At 44.1% G+C, this 24,019-nt stretch overlaps 2 protein-coding genes across 12 annotated transcripts in view; one reads left to right on the top strand and one right to left on the bottom strand.

Annotated features, from left to right (window-relative positions):
* The first annotated feature begins 5,656 nt into the window (after positions 1-5,656).
* The window catches only part of ARSG (arylsulfatase G), a 240,054-nt gene continuing 221,691 nt past the window's right edge, over positions 5,657-24,019 (top strand). Inside the window, exon 1 of one of the 7 annotated variants that reach the window (XM_029599301.1) lies at positions 5,657-5,972. The gene's annotated coding sequence lies outside the window, so the exon portion shown is untranslated. The remainder of the gene's footprint in view (positions 5,973-24,019) is intronic. The other 6 variants (XM_029599300.1, XM_029599306.1, XM_029599302.1 and 3 more) reach the window with 6 other exon arrangements.
* The window catches only part of SLC16A6 (solute carrier family 16 member 6), a 32,553-nt gene continuing 18,132 nt past the window's right edge, over positions 9,599-24,019 (bottom strand). For all 5 annotated transcript variants that reach the window (XM_029599314.1, XM_029599313.1, XM_029599316.1 and 2 more), the window contains exons 4-6: positions 23,254-23,382; positions 21,984-22,802; positions 9,599-12,673 (exon numbers count right to left, since the gene is read on the bottom strand). In XM_029599314.1, coding sequence (XP_029455174.1) covers positions 12,423-12,673; positions 21,984-22,802; positions 23,254-23,382 — 1,199 coding nt within the window. In that variant the 3' untranslated portion in view covers positions 9,599-12,422. The remainder of the gene's footprint in view (positions 12,674-21,983; positions 22,803-23,253; positions 23,383-24,019) is intronic.

Genomic DNA, 24,019 nt, shown 5'->3' with positions numbered 1-24,019 from the left:
CCCTTCAAACCCTCCGAGATCCCAACCCCAATCCAGTTTCCCCATAAATGAGATCCCTATTGGTGTTAGGACTCCATCCATTCCACCTTTCTCCCACTGACAAGTCTTAGCCCACGTATATATAAATTGTAGAAACTGAGACAAAAAAAAAATACAATAAGTCTGCTTCACTACAGCCGTATCAGCTTAACAGATCAGCCATGCATAATCAATTTAAGCAACTCAAGCCTAACAACAACATATTAACGCTGAAAATGTACATTTAACCCAATAAATGAAATGAACTTATAAGCATTCAATTAGTTATCCAAAGCTGCAAGCCAATATCTCCCAGTATTATATATAATTGCCAAAGCAACAAAAGTAAAAGGAGAGAATAAAACACAAAAAGTCCTTTATGAAGTTCGTGCTGGTGACTTGAAGAATTTGTCAAAAGAAAGTCTTGCCGGGCTTTCAGGTGTTATTTAAGGGGTTGCCTTCCAAGACCTCCACAAATTTCTGTCTCTTCTACCAAAAGAAACCACTTAATTCCCCCAGCACGAGTGATATGAAGCTTTGCAGGGTAAAGTAACGCTGATTAAACTCCCAAAGCAAACAGCTTTGAGCACAAAGGAGCAAATTCATGGCATTGCATAGATAATTTTGTCGAGTAATCTTGAAAAACAAGAATTCTCTTCCCATTGTGGCTAAGTTATTTCTCCACCTGAAGCAACTGTAAGATTTCTACATCATGTAAGTAGTTAGGTAATCTGGCAATTACTACTCTAGGTCTGTCCACATTCTCTCGACGGGGATCAAGCCAATGGGCCTTCTCAATCCTCATCTTCCCACACACGGGTGAGAGGCCTAGTTCTTTAGGAATCCAAGTTTCCAGAAAACTGAGCAGATCTCGGTCCTCCAGCGTTTCTGATAAACCGATGAACCTTAAATTGTTCCAGTGATATCTGTTTTCCAGATCTTCCAGCTGTTTTTCCTGTTTATGCAATGACGTTTTTAGGGTTTCCACCTTTAACTGTGTATCATGCAGGCCATCGAGGGTACCCGAGACACATTGCTCCAATTCAGTCGAACGGCGTTCAAACCTGGCTATATTTAGCGAAACTTTCTCCAACTTGTCAAAGATCTTTCTGAATTCAGGTTCCAGAGCCTCTGCTACCGCAGCTTTAACCTCTGTAAGCAGAGTCTGCCCTGATGAATGCTCTACACGAGCGGCACTGTCCGCCATTTTAGGAGTACCCAGCTTTAATGTCTCCTTCTCTTTTTCGCCGGGTGCGCTGGCATGCCCATAGACTTTCTACCTCGAGAACCAATGGCTGACCTTTTCCCAAAGCAAAAAAACCCACTCTGCTGGCATGGTTAAAAAGCAAGGTGAGAGAAGTTTTTAGCCAAAAGAACTTACTTCAAAAATTGGAAGGAATTGGGGGGGGGGGGGGGGGAACGTGTGATGTCACCGCGCTGAATGGTGGCCTGAACTGTGAGCTCCCAATCCATCCCTCAAATAATCTTCGTGAATCGCATGCATCTGAGCGATCCAGCTACAGAATGCGGTGTGAACCTTTACGGATGGCCACTAAGAGGAAAACAGCCGATCTTAAGCAATATTCATACACTAAACTGGCTTTAGATGCCCCCGATGACAGAGAAGAGCAGGCCGCAATAGCGGCGAGAGACCACGCAGATGACACCAAACCGGCCACAAGTTTTTCAGACATACCGATGCGCTCAGAGTTGAGAACTTGGTTCATGGATATGAGAGCTGATATGAAACAGCTCAAATTAGACTTATTGGTATCAATCACAGAGAATAAAGAGGATTTGGTAGCAACTGGATCCCGAATAGACGACTTGGATCTCAGACTCGATGGACAGGAAGAAGCGCTGAGAAAAATGGCTGACTAGCAGAAGCTGGCACAATCGGAACAGGATCGACTATCCGAAAAGATATGCATTACGTCTCAATAACCTAAGACTCTTCCAAGGCTTAAAAGTCAGTAAATGTATGTGCAAACAGCACGTTATAGAACTCTATAATCATTAGTATGAAATACGAAAGGAGTGAAAATCAGACTTCCCCAATTGATGTTGGTGTGTGATGTCCACCTTCTAATAATGGTCCCGACACGAACAGTCCATGTTTCAGACATCTGTCTTTCCTCAGGGGTATAGATTAATGCTGAACAACCAACTTTTTGGGGTCTGAACCTCTCCGCATAGTGATTCCTCGGGTAATCTCGACTTCTGCCTCGTGATGGTATCACTCTGACTTCAACTCCGGAAGAATAGGCTGTCTGTGAAACCGTGACCCCTTTTATATGTTGTCAACCGAAGCAAAGTTGGCCAATGGCGATGTTTGAAATCATCTTGTCGGCTTATGACGTGGATAGCCGACCTTGTCGGGAACTTGCTTATAATAGGCTACATGATGAGCGGACCTGAGAGAACTAAGATGACTCGTTTTCATTTAGCGTGCATGGATAACATGCTGCCCGACTTGATTGAAAACTACGTCGGCGTGCGGTCCCACTGATTGGCGGACCTGAAAGGGAACTTTGTAATTCCAAAACATCCTCTCAGGGAGCCATCATATTGTGTTTAAAAAACCCAGTTTGTATGCAATTGTCAATCCAACAACGTGGTCTACGTCATCATCTGTCCGTGCCCCATCGGTCGCACCACAAGACCTATCAAGGTCAGACTGGGAGAGCATAAATCAAGATTTACTACAGCCAAGATGACGGCACCAATGGTACAACATCTGACAGATCTTGGACATACCATCACAGAATTGAAATGGACAGTGTTAGAACACATAGAACCCCCAGTGAGGGGGGGCGACATTCGGGCTCTTCTTAACCAACGTGAAGCATTCTGGATTTTTACTCTAACATCGTCAGTCCCACGGGGCATGAATGACGAACTTAATTGGAATACTTTGCTGTAAAGTTTAATACCACCAGGACTCAAAAGCTTATGAGACAATCGCATTAATAAAGCGTGAACACATTACATCGCAGTCTCAGTACACAGCAAACTGGGTTTTTTAAACACAATATGATGGCTCCCTGAGAGGACGTTTTGGAATTACAAAGTTCCCTTTCAGGTCCGCCAATCAGCGGGACCGCACGCCGACGTAGTTTTCAATCAAGTCGGGCAGCACGTTATCCACGCACGCTAAATGAAAACGAGTCATCTTAGTTCTCTCAGGTCCGCTCATCATATAGCCTATTATAAGCAAGTTCCCGACAAGGTCGGCTATCCACGTCATAAGCCGACAAGATGATTTCAAACATCACCATTGGCCAACTTTGCTTCGGTTGACAACATATAAAAGGGTCACGGTTTCACAGACAGACTATTCTTCCGGAGGCGAAGTCAGAGTGATACCATCACGAGGCAGAAGTCGAGATTACCCGAGGAATCACTATGCGGAGAGGTTCAGACCCCAAAAGGTTGGTTGTTCAGCATTAATCTACACCCTTGAGGAAAGACAGACGTCTGAAACATGGACTGTTCGTGTCGGGACCATTATTAGAAGGTGGACATCACACACCAACATCAATTGGGGAAGTCTGATTTTCACTCCTTTCGTATTTCATACTAATGATTATAGAGTTCTATAACGTGCTGTTTGCACATAAATTTACTGACTTTTAAGCCTTGGAAGAGTCTTAGGTTATTGAGACGTAATGCATACATATATATAAAAAATTTTACATAAAAAAAGACACCTTTTGGAGGAGGAGGACAGTTGATGATTATAATACCACAAAGTAGTGGTGCAGGGACACCTACACGATATATGAAACTTTCCTCTAACTCCATTAATATAATTTTCAATCATAGCATAATTTAAATCAATAAGAATACAGTATCCCACACAATGTAGGTGTAGACAAGAATTTTTATAATCATCTCAAAATTGAATCAACACTATAAAACTAGATTATATCAGCGATTGAGGTTTAGCTCATGATTGTCCAGATAGACAAATGTAGGTCATACCTAAGATAAACCTCTTACTGCTCCATACACGGCCCAGCTTCCTATGTATCCAAAACCACTTTCTTTAGACTAGGTTTTGAACCAGGAATTGAAATTATCTATATAGTATAGCCTTTCTTTTTCCATGAACAGGTAATACTTCTGAAAAGGCAATAGCTTTTGCCATCTGGAGTAGTAGGCTAGTAGTCAGAACAATGGGCCCTGAACCAGTATAACCCTACCCAAGAAAAACTATTGCTGCAGATATACAGGGCCCTAGAACTACAATACATCTCCAAAGGAAAACTAAAACTGAATAAGCCAGACTGCTATAGACCCCTAGATAAAAACTCATCTATGCAGACAACAGACAAACCCTCACCAAATACAGAATAATGGACTACAAACTAGAAAGTGAAATGTATAAACAAAAACTGAACTGAAAACCCCAAGAATCAAACTCTGTAGTGAAACACTGGAAAAATAAAATCATCACCACTCTTCCACACTGCTGCCCCTGTCATGTCCAGATGCTGCTAATTCTAGGCCTGGACTAGGCCAAAGGTGCCTCCTCCTCTCATCCCAGATCCCCAAACCTCTTCCCAGAACTTCCCTCAATGCCCACCCCCACACCTCCTGCCAAGCATTCCCCTAATCCCCTACCCACCATCCTTCTGATCCCCCACTCTAAGCCCTTCATCATTTACCAACCATCCTTCACCCACTCTCCCTCACCCTCTTCCCACAATGCACAAGCCCCCCTTTCCTCCATTCCCCTGAACCCCTCCCATCTGCCCCCACCCCATTAGCTCACCTCTCCTAGGCTTCTAACCCTGGCCTCTGTTCATCTCCCTAACCATTTTCCTAGCATTCCCCTTTCTCTCTCCCCACTTCCCTGTGTAACAACGAGTATTTTCATTTTCCTCTCTCCAGGCTGGCTCCCAGACAGCAGTCCCTTCCTGTTCCTTAGTGGTATAGAATCTCCCCTTTGGGCCAGCCAAGTATTGATGTAATAATAGCTGAAGGAAGCACTCTTTCCTTCAAGCAGGCCACTCAATGTGCGGGCATGATGTGCATGACATTGGGAGACAGCCTTTCTTTCAGGTCATGTCCACCAAATGGATAGGTTCTTAAAGCAGATAAAACTGAAACTATACAGAAAATCCACATCGCAGCAAGCGAGCCACTATCATAGCTTACCTCCTCGCTCGAGACACAATACCCGTTCCTCAACTCCCCTGCAACCCCAAGTTCTGCAACTTGATCTCTATTTTTTTCTGCATCAGCTTTACCTGCAGATCTACAGTTTTCCTTCCCAACTCCCTCACTTGCACACATGCAAGGTACAGCAGAAGCCTTTGATAAGGACCCCTCATCAAGCCTCACATGTTTAGGTCACCTGGAGGAGGCAGTGCACTCAGTGGCTATCACTAGCAGTGCTAACTGGAAGGAATTGCAGACAGGCACTACGCAAGTTACCCAGGGGTTGACTACAGTTTGTGGTGAAGGGGTCCTTATGAAAGGCTTCTGCTGTGTGTTAGTGATGTCATTGCAGAGAGTTGCTAGGAGAAACGTGATAGCCTGCAGCTGAGTCCCTTCATTTCCACTGCTCGACTAAACGCTGTACAAAAAAAAAAGGGGGAAAACCCGACAGTTGCTCAACGCGCTCATGTAGGTTTCCCATTAACAAAGCCTGGGACTGCCAGTCCCAGGATGCTCTCCTGTGTGAGTTTAAAATCCAGCGACGGCTCAGCTTTCCTGCCGCGGATGATTTGGCGATAGTGGCAGGGTGGTCTCCGCTTCTTCCGAGTGTGGATAATGAGTGGACGTATGCCTAGGCCTCCATCTCTAAGGCAGCTTGTGGTGGGCGTGGCCCGTCACGTGACCGGCAGTGTCACATTCCAGCTTCTCCCTCTCCGGGTAAAATGGCGGACGGAGAATGGGGCACGGAGGGAAACGGAAGCCCAGGAGCTCTTGTAAACGTCGGGCCGGTGAGTTTTTTTTTTCCCTGCTTGGGAGGACCGCGCGACTGGGGTAGAGAGAGTAGATTAGGAAGGGGATGCGGGCCGGGAGAGAGAAGGACGAGGACGCCGTAACGCAACCCCCAATCTTCTGGAATGTTCCCTGGCCATGGAGTGGCGTGGGATGCAGGGTGCGCGCTGCTAACGGTTCGCCGTAGAGGGGGTGGGGTGCCTCTGAGGGAAATCTCCTCTTTTCCCCCCCCTATACTTTAGCTGTCTACCTCTCAAGAGTTTATAGGGGCGCTATACACTTTTCTCCGTGGGTATAGTCTTGCAGGTCTGCGCCGAGCGGCTTGGATAATGCCGTCCTGGCCCCATCCCCGGGTCATATCTCTTCAAGCTCAGTACTGGAACTGGTTTTTATATTCGGTCGGTTTTATTCCAAACTGGTGTAAAAAGCATTATGAGTTCATGGAGTTGGAATACTCCTGTGCATAAAAGTTTCGACTTCTGCTACAACTAGAATCGCACGAAACTGCAAATAAGTGAGCATTCTTACAGATCTAGCCACCCTAAGTCCAATATGGTTCTGTTGCTCAGGGTTGACTCTAGGCTACTGGGTGCCCCCTTTGAAATACCTACTTCACTCATGCCATCACTAGGAATGCCCCTATCACCTGCAGCTTCGTGCTTACCTTCCATCCTCCATTCCTCATTCTTAACTTCTATTCTTCTCTGCCCCATTCCATCCCTACCCTCCTCTTTCCATGCTTACTACCCCCCTCCCCCAAAAAATACAAAAAAAAATCCATGCTCCTACCTTTTCACCCTCCCTTACTCACCTTTTCATTGTTGGCCAAGTCTGGCCCCACTGAGATCGGTGCTGGCGGTCTGGCACTTATCGATGGGTCTTCCTGCCGCTAGCCTCTCTCTCTTGTGTGGTTCCAACCGTGTACTGCATGGGAGAGAGGGGTGGCTGGAAGCCGTATTGAGATGGCCTTGTGGGCTTTCAAAGAAGGGGCAATACCCAACAGTATCTCTTCTTCACCGTGGTGTGTGGGGGATCAATGGAGGTGGCACTAACCCCTCTTTTTCCACTTCATGGGCCCTGTGGGACAATATCACTGCTCCTTTTTGGCCCAGTATCTACATTGATAAGATGCTAGTGCCCTGTAGTGTTTGGCATCCTGTGCGGCTGCACAGATCACCCCCCCCCCCAAAAGCCAGCCTTGCTCTTGCTTGAACCAGGGGCCTTAATGGTTCAGTAAATGGTATTGCTCCATCGGTGGGATTTTTTTTTTAATCATCTTCTGAGCTTTTCTACCTTGCCTGTTTATTCCAAGGGGAATTATGCATCAAAAGTTAAACATCATACGCACAGTATTTTCAAATTCTGCATCTAACCCCAGGATGGGAACACTCCCAGAGACTGAACCCAGGGGCACAAAGAGTTCTGGATCCTATCTGCTCTGTTTCTTCACATATAGCATTATAAATCTGAGTTGTAGGGCTCCCTGTAGGGAAAAGTGTAGCTTAAAGACCATTGTGCATTAAACCCAGTTCAAGATTTTTTTTTCTGCTCTGTATACAGTACTGATTTTTTAATTAAAATCACAGCAATGCAATGTTTAACTTCTTTAATAATTGATTAAATGACTGAAGAATACTTGCAGCACTCCAGTCAGATTTTAAATAAAGTCCATGAACAAATAATGCAGCAGAAAAATAAATTTGACTTCACTCTTCTTGTAAAGTCTGATTCTATAGAATCAGAATCCTTACTCTCCTGTTAACCAGATTGAAATATCTTCAATCCTCCTTTTCTCCCCACTGTAAATTTAGACTAAAATTCCAGTTACTTATCAGAATGTAAGTCCCAATTATCATACCTTTTCTTGAAGTCTCATTAAATATTGTAATCTCCTATAGAAGATGGGAATGGTGTGCCAATTCTCCATTGCAGAGGCCAGGCCATTCATTAAGTTTATATCATGCTACTAAACCCAGAACAGATTAAAAAAAAAAAGTGATAACCCAGAACAGAGTATTGAAGCATTTTCACCAGCTGTGATTTGTATTTTCAGCACCTTTTTGTGTTGTAACTTTTTGGTCTTGTTCCACTAAGGCTGTAAATTTAAGAAAGATAACTAATGAAATGTAGAGGTGATGTGGGGGAGGAAGATTTGAAGACAAGGAGGGGTTAAGATTTAAGATAAAAATTGAGAATGAAAGACCCTAGTTTTCACAGGAATTTCTATTATGAGCAAACACTGGAGAAAATCATTGGAGGAAAAATTCCCATTGATTTTCTATTTGTTCATTATAACAAAATCAGAAAATGAAGGTCCCTACTACCATGTAATGTTATAATCCATATTTTTCCCCTCATCTTGTTTTGTGTAGCTGCTCCTTGTTCTTCCTGTAATGCAACTTTTTTTTCCCCCTCAAACTCTAGATTTTTTTTTTTTTGTTAAAGAATGAAAGATGACACTTAGGTGCCATTCCACCTTGTTTTTAAAATCTCTTCTGAGGTTAGTGTTCAGTTGGTTTTAACTATATCCACCCTTAGAACTATGCAGGCACAGATTTCTTACAATTTGGAACTTCAGTTTACTTAATTTCCTAATAGCTGGGCAGGCTATGGTTTTTGTTTGGTTTTTTTTTTTTTTAAGCCAGCACTTATTAGAAACGTACTGGTAGAAAAAGATTATGGCCCATCTAATTTGCCCAATTAATTTAGCATTATAATTCCCATCACTTCCTTAGTGATTCTCTGTATTTTCTATGCTTTCTTAAATTCAGATAAAATGCAGATCTGAAAGAAAATGTTTACCTGTCAAATTTTGCTTTCTGCCCCTACAACCAAAAATTTGCAACAAATTTAGATTTTCTGAGCTGAGGGCTCAAGTTAAAGGATGGCATTGGTCATTTTAATTCCTAGGCCCAGTACCAAGGAGATCTATCTATTTGGAAAATGTAGTTTATATTTTCTAAATTGCCACTTTAGCAACATTTTTTGGACATTAGTGCCAAGAATGCTTGTTGAAGGAAAACATTCCATCTACTGGCAAAGCATTGTTAGTAAAGCTGTACCCCTCAACAAATAGAAAAAGTGATTTATCCACCAGTATTCTCACATTGAAAATGGTCAGATGTGTGAACTGGCAGCAAGTTTTAGTTCACAACCTAGCTCATAGGCTAACAGTGCCTAATGTACTGTACCATATTTAAAGGGTCTTATTAGCTTAGCTGAAGCAAGACTGGCTATAGGGGAAAGGCACTTACTAGGTGATAGCATGCTCCAGTTCAGACAAACTTCCTCAGGAGGAGGACTAATCTGGGTCAAATTTGGGATGAAACCCAAACCTGGGCATGGAATTTACTATGATGAGGCCAAGGTAATTTTTAATAGGGTCAGTTTGAAAAGCAGTGAAATTTCTATACAGGATTTACTTCCTGCCTTACTTAACTATAAGTTGATGTCAGAATATTGTATTTGGGGGGCTTTTATTTAGATACTAAATCAGTGCCCTTGAGTAGCTGAACTACAAAAAAAAAATAGTAGTTTGATGGTGACTACCCTCCTATCCATTCTTTAATACCTTTTAATTCAATTTGACTCATTGAAAACAATTGTATTAATAATAGGAATAGAAACGTGCTTAAAAAAGTTTTATTCAAAAGTTTTCATAAAATAGTGAACAAAACAGCAATCTTGCCCTAAAAATCTCATGTTCTCACATTTGATTTGATTATGGTACACAGCAAGTAGATGTGGGTACATTAAATTTCACCACCTTTGGAAACTAATTGTAGTGATTATAGCACGGTGATATTTTAGTGTAGTAGTTTTAAAATGTAATGCCATCTTCATTTAAATTAAGACCTTTTCAAAGAATCTGTCTAACACTTGCATTAAACATTGCCCTCAGTCATTGCTGGCAAAGATACACATAATACAGCAGAACAGCAACAATGTCCTATTGAAAATGGGACTGTGTACAAGAAGAAAAGTAGGGAGAAGCTACAACAGATTTATTCTATTTAACGAGCTCCCTATTTCTACCTGCACCATTGCTGATTTGAGGAGAAAAACAGGACTGTTGGATACTAAAGTGGAATTCCAATCCTGATCCATACTTACTGACCAGGCCTTAGCCATGAGTTACTGAAAAAGAATCAGATGTTTAACCAGCATACTGAAGCTCAGGAGCACTAACAGCTTTTTTTTAAATATATATTATATGTATGTATTCAACAGTTAACTATAAAAATATTTCTAAAAATATACAGTCATGAAAGTTGCAAAGAAAAGTATTTACTAAGTTTTTTTATACAGGTTCTGTTGGCTAAAATGCAACAGCAACCTATAATACTTTTATAATAAATATTGATTTACACTTAGACTCATCTGTTTTGAACACTAGGTAACAATATATAAGTTATGTATGAAGTATCTTCAGTCAGCATTTGCAGCAATTTACTGGCCCTTAAAAACCCAATATCTCCAGCTCCCCTATTCACTTCATTAAATTAAAATTCATAATTGTTAGATGACTAGAGTAACTATACAGAGGTTCATACTGGTAACAAGAATCCATAACTAGCACAATTTTCCAAGATTTTACAGTATTTGAATTGATGTACCATACTGACTTTTCTACATCTGTTTACAGTTTGAATTGCTATCAGACACAAAACAACTGAACATACAATGTTGGCTGTTTTGCTAACATAGGCCATCTGATAAAAATATGCAGTTGTCTAGTTGGTAACTATATGTATATACTGTGGCTTGCAAAAGTATGACCCCTAAAATGTCAGGTGGGTGTGGATTACAAGTGACAGATTGTTTCAGAGAATGTTTAGTGCAAACCAATATGCTCTTCAGTAAATTTTCAAAGTCACAACTCACTTATTTCTCAGCATATTTTACAAACACATATTTAAAAACTGAAAAATGCTTGTGTAAGTATTCAACCCTGTGCTGTGGAAGCTTCACATTTACACGTATGAAAGAAAGATATTGCCCTAACAATTGGCTTCTGCCTGTAAAACATTAATAAAGGTCAGCTTTTTTGGATAAAAGATCCCTTAGTTCTAGTATCATTGGTCAGACTGAAACTGAAGGAAAGTTGTGAAAATGAAGACCAAAGAGCATTCTTTATCTTTAACTAAATTAAAGATAGCTCATGCACAAAATTAGGAAAAGGCTACAAATTAATATCCAAGTGCACCGATAGCCCCGTTAGTATTGTTGGATCAATTGTGAGGCAATGCTGCTGTATCATACCACCCCGATTACTACCTAAACAAGGCCTTCCCTTCAAAGCTATGTCAGAGCAAGGAGGAGACTTGAGAGAAGCCACAGCAGCCAACCAATCACTTTGAAGGCACTACAGCATTCAGTGGCTGAGATTGGCGTGGAGGTGCACCCATCAACCATAAGCAAGAGCTCTACATCCAGCTAGCCTACAGGAGAAGATTGCTAGAAAGAAAATTACTGAAGAAAAACCACAGTAGTCACCCACCTAATATGTGGGATAAGGTTGTGTGGTCAAATGAGACAAAAATGGAGCCTTTTGGCCAAAACTCAACACTATGGTTAGCACAAACCTAACACTGCCCATTCCTCAGCAAATACCATCCCAACAGTAAAGGATGGGAGTGGCAGCATCATGGTGTGGGAATGCTTTTCCTCAGTGGGGACCTGGTGTCTGGCTAAAATTGAAGCTACAGTCAGGGAGATACTGAAAGACAACCTGCTTCAGTCAAACTTAGAAGGTTCGCCATTCAGTAGGTCAGTGATCCCATGCACAAAGCCAGCACAACACAGGAGTGGTTGAACAAAAAGGTGAATGCTCTACAATGGCCAAGTCAAAGTCCAGATTCTCAATCTAATCAAGAATGAGGCACTATTTGAAAATTAATCTATAAGTATCATCTGAACAACCTGAAGCAAATCTGCCAGGAAGAATGGGCAAAAATCACTCCCAGCATGCAAAGTTGCTAGAAACTTATGCTAACACACTTAAGGTTATTGCAGCTAAAGGTGGTTCTACCAAAGCAGTAGTCTGAAGGAGTTGAATATTTATGCAAGCAGCATTTTTCAGTTTTTGCAAAGAAATAATGAATTATTTTGAAAATTTACTTTAAGAGCATACTGGTTTGTAATAAAATACTGCCTGGAACAATTTTTAAGGGAATGAATATTTTTGCAAGCCATTGTATATTTGTCATTTCTTGCTAGTGCTGGAATGTAAAGCAGGGGAGATTTTTACTCTGGCTATACATGTAATACAAGGCTATAATGGTAGTAATGGATGTGTATGGAATGTTTTTTGTACATTTTGGCTAATTGAAAGAAAAATGCCATCATTAAATTGTTTTGCCTTCTAAAATGTAGTTTTAAAGGTTAAATATTTCATTCATTCTTCCAGGCTTATTCAGTGAAGAATTTGTGCTTGATGTAAAGATGTCTTAGGCCATGTTTTCATCTGTGTATACTGGATCATCATTCTTCTTTAAATCCATTTCTAGAAACTCATCTGGTACTTGTAAAACTTCTTCTTTGTGAGCATCATCTTGTTTCTCTGAATGCTGCCTCTTTCTTTGACATAGGCCAGTCTTGCATGGTCGCACTAAGGCCAGAAATATGGCACTCAGTGCCAAGCCAACAGCACAAGAGTAGAATGCAGATCCATAGCTCTCTGTGTAGTCCACTAGAATTCCTGCCAGAAAATAAGTAGTGATTTCAAAACAAGATGTAGTGCACTTTTTTTTTAATAAAGAGGCTAGAGAAGGGTAAACAATACTTAGGGGAACTTGCACCTCAAACTGCATTTAATTATTAGTCCTGGGGGAATTCTGCGCTACTGTGGAGCGCAAAATTTGCACAGAAAATAGCAGGAGACCCTGGCATGCAGCAAAAAAGGAAAGCCCCAGTGAGAGAGTGTGTGTGTGAGTGAGAGAGAGGAGAGGGGGAGAGAGCATGGGATGTTAAGAGCAGGGGGAGGGGATGCTTGAGTGGGTTTCAGAGAGAGGGAGCCTATATGAGGAGATTGTGAAGGAGTGTATGTGTGAGAGATTGGGAGCTTGTGTGTATGAGAGCCTGTGTGAAGGGGTACATGAGAGAGACGAGGATGTGTGTATAAGAGAAAGGGAGCTTGTGTGTGTATATGTACTAGGGAGAGGGAGCCTGTGAGGGACAGTACTGAGAAAGGGATCAAACTCTGTGACTAGCAATAGCATGGAAGGAATTGAGCCTAGAGCTGAAGGAGAGAAATGCTGGCAGGTGGAGGAGCTGGGGCCTGAGAGGGCAAAGTGGCCAGGGGAGTAGGGAGTGTGAATACAAGGGACGCTACAGTGAATTTCTAGGGAAATTCTGCTCAAAATATTTAAAGTTCTGCATCTTTAAGTAATAACTTCTGTATTAATTTAAAATGTATTACTTAAGGCTGTCATGTAAATTATTTTGACCAATATAAAGTTTGCAGAATTCCCCCAGGAGTAAGTTATGGTAGTTTGTACGGTACAGAGCTGGCTTCTTACCTAAAATAAAATGGAAAAATTACTTACCTCATAATGTTTTCCTTAGTGTAGACAGGTAGTCAGGACCAGTGGGTTATGTGCTCTTCTGCTAGCAGATGGGAGACTGAGTCAGATTTCAAAGCTGACATCACCTTAGATATATACCCCTGCAGTGAGCTCAGCTCTTCAGTATTCTCTTTGAAAAGCCATTGTGGATATTTGCTTAATTAACTTCATTGAACTGATTCGACTGATTTAAAAAACTGGAGACAGCCAGTGCACTCAACCAATCAATACCGACACCAGACAAACGGTGGGTGTCTTGAACTAGGGATAGGCAGCTGCTTACCCCGTATTTGCTTAGTCTTGAGGTTTGCTTTCAGATGTCTTCCTTCTCTGGGGCAGCTATGGGCGGGTTGCTGAGTCATCTGTCTACACTAAGGAAAACAATTCAGGTAAGTAATTTCTCTCAATTTCCTAGCGTGTAGCCAGATGGACTCAGGACCAGTGGGATGTAGAAAAGCTACTCCTGGACAGGGCGGGAGGCTGCCCGTGGCCCACTTAGTACTACCCTTGTGAAGGCTGAGTCTTCTCAGGCCTGAACATCCAGGCGGTTGAACCTGGAGAAGGTGTGTAAAGAGGACCACGTCACCACCCGATAGCAGCTTGGTTTCTGCCCAAGATACTGCCTGGGCCCTAGTAGAATGAGCCTTAACCTGCAGTGGTAAGGGCTTTCCTGCCTCAATGGAGGCAGCCTTGATTACTTCCTTGATCTAGTGAGCTATGGTCACCCAAGAGGGCGCGTCTCCTCGATTCTTCCCGCTGTGGAGAACGAACAAGCAATCAGTTTCGCGCACTGGTTCCGATCTTTCCAGGTATCGCACCAGGAGTCTGCAGATTTATTTAGATGGCGAAGGTGTCTTGAGTCTCCAGAGTCCCTATTTTCATCCGGAGATGGTAGGGAGATGGCTTGGTTCAAATGAAACTCGGAAACCACTTTCAGTAGGAAGGAGGGGACAGTGTGCAGCTGTATGGTTTCAGGAGTGAATCTAAGGAACTGTTCCCGACAGGATAGTGCCTGTAGTTTGGAGATGCAACGAGCTGAAAATAGCCACCAGGAATACAGTCTTCAATGTTAAGAAGCGTGCGTTGGTCTGAAGGAAGCCCCTGCTAGGAAGTCTAATACCAGATTGAGGTTTCATAGGGGCACCAGCCACTTTAGGGGTGGCTGAAGTTGCTTAACCCCTTTTAGGAAGCGGGTCAAATTCGGATGAGCTGCTAGACCTATTCTGTTCACTTCAGCTCTGAAGCAGTAGCTGGCTACCACTTGGACCTTGAGGGAGTTGAGTGACAACACCTTCTTCATACCATCCTGTAGGAACTCCAGAATCATGGGGATCTTGGCCATCCGTGGGAGTATCCCACAGTCCTCTCACCAGGCTTTGAAATATGCTCCAGATCCAAATGTATGCAAGAGATGTTGAGAGCTTGTGCACGTTGAGTACGGTGTCAATCACGGCCTTCGAGTAACCGCGCTTCTTCAGACGAGTTCTCAAGGACCACAACGTAAGAGAATCAAGATGGAACTTCATGAAGAATCAGGCCCTGCGTGGAGGTAGGCACAGAAGGCTCCCCGCAAGGAATCTTTGCATGTCTGCGTACCATGGGTGTCTTGACCAATCCGGGGCCTGTGGTGTTCCATCTTGTGGATGACATTACCCAGTAGTGGCCATGGGGGGGGGAAGGTGTACAGTAAGCCTTCCTCTGGCCAGGACTGCCATCAATCCCTTGGGAGTGTGGCTCATCTGTGGCTGAAGAACCTGGGGACAGAGAGGTGGCCAGTAGGTCCATGGCTGGGAAGCCCCAGCGACTTACTATCATTTGGAAGTCTGCTGAGACCTCTTTTCCTGTGATGTGGGAGGCAGAGATTCCTTGTAGGTTTCTCTCTGCCCATGCCATGAGAGGGTCTATCTCCAGAGACACTTGCTGGCTCCTCCCTGGCAGTTGATGTAGTCAACTGTTGTAGTTTGTTGGACATTACTCGAATCGCTTTGCCTGAGTTTGTGGCTAAATCGCAGGCATGCTAGTCCTGACTGCTAGAGTTTCCAGGCGGTTTGTGTTCCATCCTGCTTCTTCCTTGCTCCATTGTCTCTGGGCCGTCAGTTCCTGACAGTTGGCACCCCACCCTCGTAGGCTCACATCAGTGGTGAGCATGATCCAGTTCAGTGGGGATAGGCTTACTCCTCTGCTTAGGTGGTCTTCCTGTAGCCACCACTGAAGCTAAGAATGTACCTCTGCTAGTAGTTGGAGGCAAATTGAGTAGGCTGGGACAGTGAGTTCCAGCATGACAGTAAGGAGTACTGGAGTGGTCGCATGTGAGCCCTTGCCCATGGAATGACCCCCAGGGTTGATGCCATGAGCCAGAGGACTTAAGATTAGTCCCATATCTTGGGACTAGCATTGGTCATCAATAGTTGTAATTGTTCCTTCAGCTTCCTTCTCTTCAGGGGAGGGAGGAAGACTGTTCTGTTTGGTGTTGAAACAGGCCCCCAGATACTCTAGAGCAGGGGTGGGCAATTACTTTTCCCATGGGGCCGCATGAGAAATTGGGATGGTTTTAGAGGGCCGGACTAATATAATTAACTCAGTTCTCAATAGCCCTACTTATGAAAAGACAGCAGTTTACCACCAATGCATGTCCTCTGAGAAAACACAACAAATAAGACCGATACAAAAGCTTACATGCTAGCAAAATATCTCATCTCGGTAACAGACACAGAACCGACCTAGCATACTCCCAGGATCTGTAGTAATGCACATAAACTAATCCGCACACAGTTACACCTGTATTATGGAATACACTCAAACAGGAGCAACCCTATCTATGAAAAGGCAACACTACAAATATTAAATCAGGTCCTAAAAACCAATACACCTCATTAGGAAAACAGAACTAGCAAGCACTATAGATCCCTACACAGAAATAATTGTAAAACTATACTAATAAGCAGAATAAATGTTTCAAAACAGCTATGAACAGAACATCCAACAATTAAAAACTCATAAAAACTATTAAACATTCTCCAAACACCAATAAAATATTTCAAAAAAGCAGACATCACAATTAAAATGGCAGTCAAGAAAATTAAACTTAAAGCCACCTTTACTTATCCCCTCCAGCAGCTCTCCTACTCCCCTTCCCTGCAGGCAGGGGCACACACCAGAAGCAGCAGTAGAAGCTAAGCTCTATACTTATGGTCCTCTTCCTTAGTGCCCATGTCTCTCTCACACACACACACACAATATACCAGTCATGCCCCCATGACCAGTTTGTCTCTCACACACCAATCATCTCCCAAACAGTCTTTGGCACACACACACCAGTCACCTTCCTGAACAGTTTCTCTCATGCCATACACACACAGGCTTCCCACTCCCGTGTTCTACTTACATATATGGGCTTCTCACTCTCATAATCACTTTCTCTGTCTCTCTCTCACACACACACCCACCCACTCACCAGTCTCTCACTCCCATGCTTGTTCTCTCCACATGCACAGGCTTCTCATTCTCATAATCACTTTCTCACACACACACACTCACCAGTCTCTCACTCCCATGTTCTTTCAGATATACAGGCTTCTCCCTCCCACGCTGTGTCTCACACACACCCAGGTTTCTCACTCTCATGCTCACTCTTCACATGCACAGGCTTCTCATTCCCATAATCACTTTCTCTCTGTTACACACACACCAGTCTGTCATTTCCATGCTCACTCTCCACGTGCACAGGCTTCTCATTCCCTGAATCACATTCACACACACCAGTCTTTTTCTCACACACACACCCCGTCACCTTACCAAGCAGTCTCTCTCTCATGCATGCACACTCACCCAGGTTTCTCACTCCCACAACACCAGGCTTCTTACGCTCATGCTTTCCCACATACACATCAGTCACCTCCCTGAGCAATCACTTTCATTGTGTCTCTCACACACACACACACACACACCAGCTCTCTGACCAGTCAATCACACACAGACCTGGGCAAGGCAGAGAAGCAGGCTGGCTGGCTGCTTCTCTCTCTCTCTTACTCACTTCTTCTACCCCCCCCTCCCCGGAGCATAAATGGGAGCTGCAGCAGCCCCCGCAGGCCAAGAAAGAAGAATCCCATCGGCCGCGGGAGGCTCATGCTGCTGACTCCTTTCTCGATTACCGGCTGCTTCAATTGCTCAGGGACCGACGCTGCAGCCGACGCGGCACGGCTCTTTCTCCTTCCCGCGCACCACTCAGTGTATCCCTTCCTGTTCCGGGTCACGGGAGGGGGGGGTGCAGGCGCGGGAAGAAGAAATGCCAGCCCGCGGGTGCCATAGCTTCTTCTAACACCGCTGCCCTTCCCACTGGGCTTGAACGTGCTGACAGCCCTGCGGCAGCGGGAGAGACCGGGAGCGCGCGACACACCTGCCGGTGCTTGGCGGCGCTGCGGACCGGCAAAAAACTCCCACGGCCCAGTCCGCGGACCGGTGGTTGGGGACCCCTGAGATAAGAGACCACGAAAGGCGGAACTGTGACATATGTAGGAAAGAAACTCTAGCAAAGACACGCTGCCCGATTGGCCGGTGCTGGGCAAGGCTTGCCTCTGCAAGGGAAGGCAGCGTGCCTCATTTCTCAGTCTGCTCTCAGCAGTGGGCGGCCGGTCACAGACCGTAGGCGGGCCGGATTCGGCCCGCAGGCCGCCCCCTTGCCCAGGTCTGCTCTAGAGAATGAGAGGGCGGCAGACTGCTCTTTACCGTGTTCACGACCCAGAGATCCTGCAGTAGGTTCTTGACTCTGCTGGTCACCTGCCGGCTCTCCTCCGAAGACTTTGCCTTGATCAGCCAGTTGTCCAAGTAAGGGTGTACCAAGATCCCTTCCTTCCTCACTGTTGCTGCCACGACCACCACATTTTGGAGAATGTTCTGGGGCAGTTGCTAGGCTGAAGAGTAGCACTCTGAACTAGTAATGGTGACCCAGTATCACAAAGCGTAGGAAATGCTGGTGATCTTGGACTGGAATGTGAAGGTAGGCTTTGGAGAGGTCCATGGAGGTTAGGAACTCTCCTGGTTGTACTGCCATTATTGCGGAGCGAAGAGTCTCATGCGGAAGTGTAGTATCTGCAGATGACTGACATTCTTGAGATCCAAGATGGGTAGATATGATCCTTCTTTCTTGGGAATGATAAAATAGATGGCATAGCACCCTGTATTTTGTTGGGGCGTAGGAACCAGAATTGCTGCCTTCAGACTGAGTAGTCTTGTCAGAGTGGCTTCCACTGCCAGTCTGGGAGTGGCAGGATGACAAATATCCCGAGGGATGCTGCGGAACTCCAGAGAGTAACAGTCTCCAATGATGTTTAGTACCCCCCCGTTTGTCAGACGTGATCGTGAGCCATCATTGATTGGGGGGGGGGGGGGGGACTTCCCTCTTATTTCCTCTTCCTATGGATGGGTCATCCCATTCTCATTGGGGAGTATGGCCGGAGCCTGCCCCTCTCTTGGTTTATTTATTTATTTATTATTTTTATTATACCGAGCTTCATGATAAGAATCACATCAACCCGGTTTACAATTAACATGTGTGTGGAGGCAGGGAGTAACAGTGATAAACATTTCCCAATTCAACATTAAATATAGTGTGAAACTTAAAAAATATTAAAACAATAATTAGGACGTGAGAAAGTTACAAAAAACAGGGAATAATAACTAGGACCAGAAAGGGGGAGGGAATTAAAAAAGAGAATATTTGTTAATTATTAATAATTAAAAAAGAGAATGTTTGTTCTGAAAGGACAGAGACCTTCCCCTGAGGGACAAGGTGCCTGGAACTGCGAGTTCCTGTAGGGGCGAAGTTATTGAGCCTCTGCCCCTAGTTCTTCTGTGAGAGGGGCGCTGGGATCTTTTACTCCTGTCCGGTAGCAGAGGCACTGGAGATTCGCCCCACTTGCTGGCTAACTTCTCCAGTTTGCTTCCGAGTAAGAGATCCTTTAAAGGGCATCCTTGTGAGAATTGCTTTAGAGGTTGCGTCAGCAGACTAATTCCGCCACCATAACTGTCTTCTGGCCGCCACTACCGAGGCTACCCCTCTGGCTGAGGTACGCACCAGATCTGAGCTTGTGTCAGTCAGGAAGGCTGTTGCAGGTTGAATCACTTCACCGGTATATGTTCCTGCATTGTTTGCCTCTCGAGAGGAGCAAACAGGAACGTGCAGCAGGAAGCAATCTGCAGTGAAAGTGCCGTGGCGTCAAAGGCCTGCTTAAGGATGGATTATAATCATCTAGCCCAAGTATCCTTCAATGCAGCCCCTCCCTCAACGGGAATGGTTGTTCACTTTGAGACGGCAAAGACCACGGAGTCTACTTTCGCAAAACGCAGGCATTCCTTGGTCACTGGTTCCAGAGGATACAAGGCTTCCAAGGCCAGACCTCCCTTAAAGTTGGCCTCCGGGGAATCCCACTCCAGGTCAATCAGTTCTTGGATGGCTTCCATCATTGGGGAGTAGCATGAGGCTTTATGAAGGGACACCAAGATGGGTTTCTTCTTTGGGATCCCCCGAGTCTTCAGAGTCTGGGAAACAAGGGTTGGTAATTCATCCCTGTGGAAGAAGCGAAGCTTGGTTCTGTATGGTTCCAGGGCTGGAGGGATTTCTCCTTCTTCCAGAGAGCTGCCATAATCATCTGAGGTATCTGGATCCCTGTCCCGGCAATTCTTGGTTAGGCGAGGCATCCAAACAGGGGCCAGAGGATCCTGTGCTTCTGGCAGGGGTTGAAGCTGAGTTGCAGCCAGGGCTAATTGTGCCTGAATGAAGGCCTGCAGCTCCTAGAAAAGTTCTAGCCATGAGAAGGTCTCTGGATCCACATTAACCCCAGGGGGAGTGAGTAGGGGCCCCTGAGGTGCCCTCTTGTGGAGATGCCATTTCGGAGTTGCATAAATCCAGGGTGCCATTGTATGTAGTAGTTCCAGATCCATCCTCAGTCAGTGAGGGACCAGGCTTTGCTCCCCCCTGGGCTTCTTCGCAATGAAGACACAGGCAGGACTCCAGTTCAGGCTGTGCAAAGAGTGCCTTCTGGCCGCCTTGGATGCCAGTGCCATTGCCTCTGTGTCTAAGCACACAGGTAATGTGTGTGTAGTTATGCATGTGAGCACAATGTGCACAGTTATGTGCATGGTGTGTGTCCGGTTTTGCGGGCAGCTGTGTACGCGTCTATATTGGATGCGCACAAGTTGGGTGCATCGGCTGTCTGGCCTGCCCCACACATACCGCTGGTTGAGAAGGGAAGGTGGTGCAGACGCCCCCCCCGTGCATAAGATGGCACCCCTGAGGGACTCCACGTGTCTGGTCCCCTGCACCGGATTGGGGCCAAGGTTGCTCAAGCCGATCTGTGCTCCCTTTTTACCTTGCTGGAAGAAAAAAACCCACCAAAAACAAACACAGTAGGGCAATCCAAGCCCCAGAGACCTGAATTTAAAGTTTTCTGTTTATCTGGTCTCGGCACTTACCAATTGCATGCCGGGACGGTCTCCAGCTGTGGGGGGAGATGGCTTTACCTTCATTGCTGCGCTCAGTCGTGTACCGTTGCCTTTCAGCCACTCTGGGGGCTAAGTCCACGCTGGGAACCGGCTACTGGACAGAGGCACAACTGAGGGATATCAAAAATCACCTCAGGAATTTTCAACTGGGGGAGGGACCCTTAGGTATCACGGCAGGAGAGTGGGGCTCGATCTTAAAGGTAAAAAAACAACTTTTCTTCTTTGCTGTAATTCTTAACACTATTCTAGTGTGTGGGATAGTGTCTGCATCTGCTAGGAGACTGAGATATACTGAAGAGCTAAGCTCACTGCAGGGGTTTATCTAAGGTGATGGCAGCTTTGAAATCTGACTCAGTCTCCCATCTGCTAGCAGAAGAGCACATAACCCCCTGGGTCCTGAGTCCATCTGGCTACACGCTAGGAAATCACACTAATTTTCATAGTTTATTATTTGGTGTAGCAAAAGGCCAAATGTATGGGGTTGGAGTGAAAGCAGCTGTCTACAACAAGAAGCACTTAAATGGTCAGTATAACAAGGGAATAGTGTGGTATTTAAATTTCTATGATCAACATACCTGACATTTCTCAATCATTTATATCATTATGACAAAACAGGCTATCAGTAAACATACAGCTCCCACCCCATTTCTACTCAGCAAGATAGCATTTGTATAAGTTAGTTTACTATAGTTGGTACATTTCAATAGAATGATACAGTGGAGACAGTCTTTGCCAACTATGCCTAATCTGTACACAATGAGCAAAATCTTTAGTGTATCTGGTCCCAATAGTGACCATTTTCACTATTACCAATTATTGCATCAGTAACACGATTGTTTCCACTGTAGTATAAAATAGGTTTTAGAACACCAATGACAAGGTAACCACAAAGAACTGAATTAGCTTTACAGAAGGTAAACTTCATATATAAAAAAATAACTTTACCTCCAAGTGGTGGTCCAGCCAATCCAGAGATGCTTTGAATAAAGACATACACGCCAACTGCAGAGGACATCTTCTCAATACCCACAACATCATCTTCAGCTAGCAGTGGAATGTGTGTACCTGCCACTGATCCTAGCATGCACCCAAAAAATACACTGCATACCATCAAGCCCCAAAATTCAGAAGCAAAAGGGAAGGCAGACAGGGAGATGCATAATAGAATGACACAGATAAGCTCAATGTAGATCTTGCGGATAGGCTCCTTGGTGAGGACCAGACCAGCACCAATTCTTCCAAATACTTCAGCAATTGCCATGGCTGAAAGCATGTATGCAGAGTAATCCTTATCAATACCAAGACTTATGCTGAAAGGAATGATAAAGAGTGAAGGTGCAAAGAATCCCAGCGTGGCAAACAGACCAAAAAGGGCATAACATATAAAACTGGGGTTTTTCAACACAGAAAAATCCAACAGTGGAATGTTGTTTTTTGCAGAAGGGCAGCTGGCTTCTGTAAGCATCTGTACATTTTCTTGAGGCACTTCATTTTCTATCTGAGAATTTTCGATTTGTAGAATTATGGGTGAATTGGTTACTTCAACTCCAGAATCAACAGAGTCTACTGATGTGCGAGTTTGTTCATTTTCAAGCATGTACATTATCTCCTGGTTATCTTGCTTTGGGGGTTCTTTTACTTCTTCTGATGCTTGGATTATAATTGGTCGGAGCAGTGCTCCACAAACAACAATGTTTAACTGTAATGCTCCAATTATTACAAGGCTGTGTCTCCAACCAATCTGCTCTATCAAATAGGTGATAGCTGTGAAGAGGGAAGGAAGAGAAGGGAAAACACAAAATGAATATCCTAACTAAAACTTCCTGAAAATAGTCATTTTATAAAGGGAGCCAGGGGATCCCAACCACTAAAGCTGTATTTTTTTTTTTTAAACTGCTGTAGCATGTTAGTATTTATATATAGAATACTCTGGAAAGAATTACTGGTCCTTTGCTTATCTGCTAGAGCATTTTGTTTAAGCAGAAAAGTATCAAGAATTTATAAATTTCAAGACTATGTATGAACTTTGGTTCTCTATAATAATGAGAGCAATTAAAATACAACTTCAAAGGAAGGCAGTATTCCCTTCAAATCCAGCAGTTTGTGTCCCTTAGAGGTTAAGCTTTACTTCAGCTTAACTGTACAATTAACTCATCTAGAAAAAAAAAACTTAACATTGAGTATATTGTAGAACAGGCTACTCTGATTATCCTACCTGGTGCAAAACCAAAGACAGCAAAACATTCTCCAGTAGATGCAACTGCAGTAACCAGTGAACGTTTTTTGTCAAAGTATTGTGCCAAAATGGTGACAGTTGGGAGAAAGCTCAGGCAATATCCCAGACCTGTAAATCAAAAGATATGACAGTGAGAAGATGGGAGGACTGAAACTCCATAATTCATCCACACAAAAAAAACTCAACCTTGTGGTATTTACAAAAGATCCAATTCAGACCTCATATGCAGCTACATATTGACTCTGGTCAAATTCTCCCTTTGCTGGTGCATAAAGTCCTATAGTAGCAGTATAAAATTGGGTCCCAAAATCTTCTACGTTAAACATATTTCCAACGATTGCCCATCATTTTCCAACAGAGAACATTGCAACCTGTGCAACATGTGTTACCAGAGATGTGCTGCAAGGTAGTAATTAGCTATAGACTAGAAAGCCTCACATTTCACTTTGGGAAATAATATTCTAAAAGATGCAATGCAGACCAGAATAAACTGGGCAAAAAATGTATACTGCAGAGCAGGTAAGGTTTGGTTGCATTTTAAACTGTGTCCACATATTGACCAAAAAGCAGCAATGTTCCAAGTAGAAAACCAATAGAGAAGAAGGAAAAACATGTTTTGAAGAATATGGTTAGTACCCTGGCTTTTTAAAATTTTGGCCTGATAGGGTCCTCCTTTCTCTTCCAGCTCAGTCAGAACCTACGACTGGGTGTCTGGCATAAGCCTTAATTGCAACTACCCAGGAAT

Source organism: Rhinatrema bivittatum, chromosome 4 (assembly GCF_901001135.1).
Source record: "Rhinatrema bivittatum chromosome 4, aRhiBiv1.1, whole genome shotgun sequence".
Lineage (NCBI taxonomy): Eukaryota > Metazoa > Chordata > Amphibia > Gymnophiona > Rhinatrematidae > Rhinatrema > Rhinatrema bivittatum.
This window is presented reverse-complemented; position numbering and strand designations above follow the sequence as displayed.